This window comes from Telopea speciosissima, chromosome 2 (assembly GCF_018873765.1).
Source record: "Telopea speciosissima isolate NSW1024214 ecotype Mountain lineage chromosome 2, Tspe_v1, whole genome shotgun sequence".
NCBI lineage: Eukaryota > Viridiplantae > Streptophyta > Magnoliopsida > Proteales > Proteaceae > Telopea > Telopea speciosissima.
Window position 1 is genome coordinate 19,907,660 of NC_057917.1, and position 7,780 is coordinate 19,915,439.

At 40.8% G+C, this 7,780-nt stretch overlaps 1 protein-coding gene across 1 annotated transcript; it reads left to right on the forward strand.

Annotated features, from left to right (window-relative positions):
- The first annotated feature begins 630 nt into the window (after positions 1 to 630).
- On the forward strand, positions 631 to 4,227 carry LOC122650534 (putative receptor-like protein kinase At3g47110). The gene is made up of 2 exons (XM_043843939.1): positions 631 to 3,296; positions 3,794 to 4,227. Exons 1-2 carry the CDS (start codon positions 632 to 634, stop codon positions 4,225 to 4,227), a joined length of 3,099 nt encoding a protein of 1,032 aa, XP_043699874.1. The 5' UTR covers position 631.
- Positions 4,228 to 7,780: the final 3,553 nt, after the last annotated feature.

Below are 7,780 nucleotides of genomic sequence, written 5' to 3' on the forward strand. Positions count from 1 at the left end.
GAATAATCCATTGCACACGGACTGCTAGAGTCCAGGTTACAAGAGAGATAGAGTGTAGGATAATGATAAGAGAGAAAGATTAGGATAGAGCATTGAGACTCTTATCCTAATCAGTTACGTACAAGAGATCACCCAACACCAACGTGATAGACTCAATATTCCGGAAACGATCCTATTCGAACCCATGGGGTCTGTTCCTGTTCTGCTTCGTGTTTAGTTAAACTCCTAAACCCAGTTATTGTTCTAATTCCTAGCTAGCAAGTCAAAATTTTCGGTTCTCAGGAAGATTTTGACGTATGAAAATTTTTCTGGACATTCCAAATCTGGAAACTATAAGAAAAAGAAGCAGAAGAACATTAATGCTCTCTACTGTTTATTTGACATGTACCAATACAGATGATAACGTGTCTTCCTTTTGAGAGTCATTCATCAACTCATCAAGCCATCAAGCTTTGGGTGGGTGGAAACTGGGAGAATTCACCATGCACAACGCCATCTGGTCTCCAGCTACTCACTCTCGAGACTAGGAACTTGTATATATATATCTATAACATACACAACTGCTAACTATATCTTCCTTGTTTCTGAAAATCGATTCAAAACCCTAATGGATTATCAGTCGCCAGAAGTGATGATCAGGTTAAGACTCTTTTGGTCAATCTTCACTCAAGCCATTCTCCTCTTCTGTGTGGGTTCACACCTCTCATCTGTCACCTCCAACCCCGGAAACCACTCAGATTTCCTAGCTTTACTCGCCTTCAAGGATGGAATAACTCAAGACCCACTTCGTATCATGAACTCTTGGAATGATTCTCTCCATTTCTGTAAATGGACCGGAGTGACATGCAACCCGGCAACCGAAAGAGTTACTGTTCTCAACTTAGAATCTCAAAGGTTGGTTGGATCTTTGTCTCCTTCTATTGAAAATCTTACTTTCCTTTCTTCAATCAACCTTCAAAATAACGGCTTCCATGGCGAGATTCCTCAAGAAATCGGTCGTTTGAGATGCTTACAACATCTCAGTCTCACTTCCAATTCCATAGGAGGCAAGATTCCTTCTAATCTCACTCATTGCACGGATCTCAAAACCCTTAATTTATCTTTGAACAACATTATAGGGTACATTCCAGACCAGCTTAGTTCACTCTCCAAGATACAAAATCTCGGCCTCGGAGGTAATTTTCTCACGGGAAGCATCCCACCGTGGATAGGGAATCTTTCATCTCTATACCTTCTCACTCTGGCAAGAAATAGTTTCCAAGGAAGCATACCTCATGACCTTGGACGGCTTTGTTGCTTGGGAAAATTTACAGTCTACGGTAATGAGCTCACGGGTGAGATCCCATCGTCACTTTACAATATCTCCTCCATTTATTACTTCTCAGTCACACAAAACCGTTTGCAGAGTAGTCTTCCCATCGATGTTGGCCTCACTCTCCCTAATCTTGAGGTAATTGCTGGGGGTGTAAATAATCTTACCGGATCCATTCCTATGTCATTGTCAAATGCTTCTGAGCTTGAGATACTTGATTTCGCCGAGAACCATATTACTGGTCCTGTGCCTGTGAGTCTAGGGAGCTTAAAGCACTTAAGTAGACTTAATTTCGATGATAATCATCTTGGAAGTGGCAAATCCGGTAACCTGAACTTCCTTACATTTTTAACTAATTGTACGAATCTGCGAGTATTGGGTATAGCTTACAATCGTCTAGGAGACGAATTGCCCGATTCCATATCCAATCTCTCGACTCAGCTCAGCATTTTCACTATGGGTTCAAACATGATACATGGAAGCATTCCTGTGGGGATCGGTAACCTTGTCAGTTTGACATTACTTGGCATGGAAGGGAACATGTTCACTGGTAATATCCCTGCTGCCTTGGGGAAACTTAAGAAATTACAGGAATTGCATTTGAATAATAACAGATTTTCAGGTCTAATTCCTTCCTCCATAGGCAACTTGACCCAATTGATTGGAGTGTTCATGGAGGAGAATAACTTAGAAGGAAACATACCTGCCAGTCTTGGAAATTGTCAAAATTTGCTGCAATTGAACCTCTCTTTTAATAACCTAAATGGTACCATACCAAAAGAAGTTATTAGTATTTCTTCCTTTTCCATTTCATTTGCAGTGAAACATAACTCTTTGACTGGTTCGTTACCAATAGAAGTAGGTAACTTGAAAAATCCCGTGGAGTTGGAAGTCTCTGAGAACAATTTTTCAGGTGAAATACCTAACGCACTTGGCAGTTGTGTTAGCTTGGAACGCCTATACATGGCTGGTAACTCCTTCCAAGGATCATTCCCTATCTCCTTTGAGGCTTTAAGAGCACTACAAGAAGTGGACTTTTCACGCAATAAGCTATCAGGAGTGATTCCACAATATCTTGTACATTTATCATCCTTGAAGAAACTCAATCTCTCTTTCAATGATTTCGAGGGACAAGTACCAAATGAGGGGATCTTTGCAAATGCAAATGCAATTGGAATCATTGGAAACAAGGGTCTCTGTGGTGGTATACCAAAGCTACAATTACCTAGATGCTCCAAATTGAAGGGTTTTGCATCAAGTCTAACCCTAAAAATAATAATTTCCATTGTGGTTTTGACTATTGTTGTCATTTCATGTTTGGTTGGTATCTACTTCTGGATGAGACGCCCAAGGAAGAGAGCTTTTTCTGCATCTTCTTATAATTGGCAATTTCGTCTCTCTTACTCAGAGCTAAATAGATCAACTAATGGATTCTCAATGGATAATTTTGTTGGTCTTGGTAGCTTTGGTTCTGTGTATAAAGCAGTTCTACAAGAAAGTGAAACAGTAGTTGCAGTGAAGGTATTGAACCTTCAGCAACGAGGAGCTTCTAAAAGTTTTGCAGCTGAATGCGAAACCTTGAAAAACATTCGGCATCGAAATCTTCTCAAGATATTGACAGTCTGCTCAAGTATTGATTTTGAAAGGAAGGAATTCAATGCTCTAGTTTACGAGTTCATGTCCAATGGGAATCTCGACGAATGGTTGCATCCAAGAATTGGTCAGATCAAGCCTCTAAACCTTATTCAGAGGTTAAACATAGCCATCGATGTAGCTGCTGCATTGGAATATCTTCATTTTGATTGCGAAACACCTATCATTCATTGTGATCTAAAGCCAAGCAATGTGCTTCTTGACAAAGATATGACGGCTCATGTTGGTGACTTTGGACTTGCACAATTTCTTTCTGAAAGATCCATTACTTCCTCCAACAATCAAAGCATATCAATTGGGTTAAAAGGATCTATTGGGTACGTTCCTCCAGGTATGAGCGTCATCCCAATTATAGTGCTTCCATAATTTCTAAATTGATCTGTTAATTAAATTTCCATATGTTGTTTCTTTTGGTACATGTATAGTGTGATATGTTCCTCTTTGATCTAAGGGTGTTATACGGTGCTGTTTGGTTTAAACCGTTTAATTAAATAGCCTCAATTTTGAAACCATAATCGAACCATTTATTAAACGTTTTCACTATTTCGATTTTAAACGATTCGATTTTGATAAACGGTTTCTGCTTGATTTTGGCACATTTATGTACATTTAAGAGTGTTAAACAGTTTATTTGACTAAACGGTCCAGTTCGGTTTAAACCGTTTTATTAAACGGCCTCAATTTTGGAACCATAATGGAACCATTTATTAAACGGTTTTGCAGTTTTGGTTTAAACGGTTCAATTTGGTTTTGGTAAACGGTTTCGGTTTTATTTTGACACCCTTACTTTGGATCACTAAAAGATTATATTATCCTGATGAATTGTAGAGTACAGTATAGGAGCCCAAGTGTCCATACTTGGTGATACATTCAGCTATGGGATCCTATTACTGGAGATGTTTACAGGCAATAGTCCCACTGATGACATGTTTAAAGATGGTCAAAGCCTCCATGAATTTGTTGCAGCAGCGTGGCCTGAACGAGTAATGGAGATTGCAGATCCTCTATTGTTCTTGGAAGAAGAGGAGTTCAGAAATGTAATAGAGGAATCACCTATAATCCATCAAGGGAGCAGAAGTGGCAATGCGGCTGTAGAAATAATTATCAGTGAAAGCTTAGTTCCAATAATTCATATTGGCCTCTCATGTTCTGACATATCACGGAGAAATCGGATAACTATGAAGGATGTTGGAAACAAATTGAAAGCTGTTAGAGATTCAATTCTTCGAAAATCAAATTTGGAACAAGAGGAAGATATATGAAAATATATTGGAAAAAAAAATTAAAGGATGGAAGTTGTAGTTTTGTGTCTTTTTTTGATAAAAAAATGGAACTGTATTAATCTTAGGTTTGTATTTACATATTTTCCTATATAAAGTGTTCATTCAGGTTTTAGATTACTGAATAAACTTAGTAGTAAATTAAGATTCATAGTGAAAAACCAGCTCATTTATTGCACATCGATATCATAGATAGTGTAGGATCGTACTGCAACACCCAAGAGAGGGTGAATTGGGTGACAACGCTTTCTTACAAGATATATATAGCAGTGCAAGAATCCAAATGTAAGAGAAAAGATAAAGATAATGAGAAAGACAAGCACTTTTAGAGTAGTTCACATTCACCAATCTTACGTCTGCTACCTGGGCCACACTAGCAAAGAATTCCCACTATCAAGGATCTCTTTTCAAATGGCAAAAATCAAATCTTTCTTCGGATTGAGCTCTCAAATCATCTAAATCAGGGATTTCTTATCCGAGCCACACAGGCCAAGGATTTCTTTACCCGAGCCACACAGGCCAACGATCATTGAATAAACATCTATCGAGCACCACTGCAACATTCCCATTCCGTATATTGTGAGATGAAGTAAACTTTCTTCCCTGAGAAGCAGCACTAATCAAGCAACAAGAGTCAATCATAGCTTGGAACTCCACTACAGAACCCAAATTGAATCTACCTAGACCTCTCTTCTCATCACTCGATAAGGTAGCATTAAAGTCGCCTACCATATGCCAAGGGAGAAAAATAGAAGAAAGATTGACCAAATCGATCCAAAGCTGACGCCTATTAGTGCGAAAGCAATTTGCATGAATAAAGGAGATGTGCACCCTTTGATTCAACCAATCGACTCCATCACTGACTTTGTGGTCCGACATCGAAACCACCACCGGACGAGGAAGATGACACTTCCAAACGTCCCAAAGATTAGGACATGAATTAGCTCTAGAATTGGCGATGACATCCGTTTGTTTAACCTCTTCTATTAAAGAACATAACCAGACAATTACTCACCTCCACCTTTGGCTCAGCCAGACAAACTAATTCCAGAGAATGGTCTTTCAACAATGAACTCAAGGCTCTTCCACCAGCGGCCTTCCTAACTCCCCTGATATTCGAGAAGAGCAACTTCATAATTATAAGGGAGAATCTTTCTCCAACGGTTCTCTCTACCAACCACCAGCTGGAAGATAAGAAGAGCCATGCTCTAACGGCTATCTCAGCCAACCTAAAAGATAGGAATCCAATCAAGGAAACCCAATATAGTAGGTGGATTACTCAATATCCCATTACCATGTATAGAGGGATTCCTACCTCAATCACTCCATCTATTCCCTCAATCTCTCCACCTCCTAATCAAGAATCCTTAATATATAAGGACTGTAATCTCATTGAATAAGATACACAAAAAAGAGCATTCTCACTGTGGACGTAGGTTGTTCTAACCGAACCACATTAAATCTGGTCTCTCTCTCTCTTTTCTCTTCTCCTTTCAATCTTTACAGTCCTAATTTAACAATAATACATTGAGGATTTTTGCCTTTGTAAGCCTTAGAAGACAGACCTACCTTACTTTTAATTTTTTTTTAGCAGCATCACCACCATTCTTCTCATTCTAAATGCCTTGAACAGCCGCATCAATGGTTTGGGGTTCCTGGTACGAACTCCGAGTCCTAAGAGACCGAGTGGTCTCAAGAATTGGAGTGAGACCCCCTCTCACATTAATACCCTTACCACCTTGACCAGAAATAGCAAAAACTTTACCCCCATTGTGCGAAACACTAGTAGAATCCTGGCCATGAGAAGCAGCAAGCACACTCTCCGACAAGGCCAAGGTGCTTGTATCTTCGTTATAGTCATCTTCACCTAAAACAGGACCAGACTCCACACCAGGTTCCTGATTACCACTAAGGGACGACCCATCATTAGACTCGGATAGTTCTCCCTCTTCCAATGCCAAAACCGAGTTTGGACCAGTTCCTGGCCCAGAACTTTAAAAAACCGGACCAAGATAACTTGCACGGCCCAGGTCCACCACTAAACTAGAGGGGTGAGAATCCTCAAGCAAATCTCCATTTGAAATTTGAAATAAGGGGTTTATTGACTTACCTGTATTTGCTCCCTGATTGATGAGATCTTGCTCTCCTTCCAAATTTGGAGATGTCAACTAGGAAGGAAAGGGAGATCCTGCCTGGTAATCTGGCATAGCCTAGGTGAAGGCTTGGATCGGGAGAATCGAGTTCACACAAACGTGACAAGTGAGTTGATTAATCGAACAAGAAGAAGGAACTTGCAGAAACTCTAATGGCGTTCCAAGCTCTAAAGAGAAAATTAATTCAATATCCAAATCTGCCTTTCTTTCCCTCCTGGTACCTTTCATATAGACCAGAATTACAAGAAAGAAAAGAAAAAAAGGAAACTACAAATCAGCCCAATAGGTTGGGATTTATTCAGTAAATAAAATCAATCCTTATTAGGGGAGAGGGAGATGCAATCAATCTTTCCTTATTAGTGGAGATGTGATCATCATCTATCCATAGGAAGATTGGTCACCACGCTGGCCGAGCCTCTCTTTGATCCGGGCCGATCTCCGCAGGGTCTTGGGGTGTGATGCTGCGGCTTCTACCTTGTCACCTTCCACGCTGGCTGCATCATTCCCCCTAGGTTGAAAAGAATTCGTCCCCGAATTTGAACCCCCGTCATTGGAATCACCCAAGTAAGGGGTTAGGTGGCGAACATTGAAAACATTAGAGATCCGCATGTGGGAGGGAAGTTGCACTCGATAGGCATTAGGATTGATACGTTCCAATACTTCAAATGGCCCGGCTTTCCTATCATTCAGCTTGCTGTAACTCCCAATTGGCTGGCGTTCAGGGGGAATTAGTACCCACATAAAATCGCCTGGTTCAAAAATTACCTCACGCCTCTTCTTATTTGCGGCGGCCTTGTAGTTGGCTGAAGCGGTCTCCAAACGGGCCTACACATCTTCATGGATGACCTGCAATTGGCTAATAAAATCTTTGACTGTAGAAGAGGGTTTCCCTAGATATGGAATTGGCGCAAGGTCTAATGCCGTTTGGGGTTGTCTTGCATACACGATCATGAACGGGCTGAACCCCACGGAACGATTGACAGAACAATTGAAAGCAAATTCTCCCATAGCCAAGCGGACATCCCATGCCCTGGGGTTGTCGTCGACCAAACTTCTCAATAAATTCCCTAATGATCGATTGACCGCCTCAGTTTGGCCATCGGTCTGCGGGTGGAATACGGTGCTAAACTGCAGTTTGGTACCTATGCCTTTCCACAACTGTCACCAAAAGTGACTAAGGAATTTTGTGTCACGATCGGACGTGATGGTGTTTGGAATGCCATGGAGTTTGAATACCTCCTTGAAGAAGAAATCTGCTATTCGCGAGGCATCCATTGTCTTTCGACAGGGAATGAAACGGGCCATCTTAGAAAACCTGTCGACAACTACAAAGATGGAGTCCATACTGCGTTGAGTGCGTGGCAATCCCAAGACAAAATCCA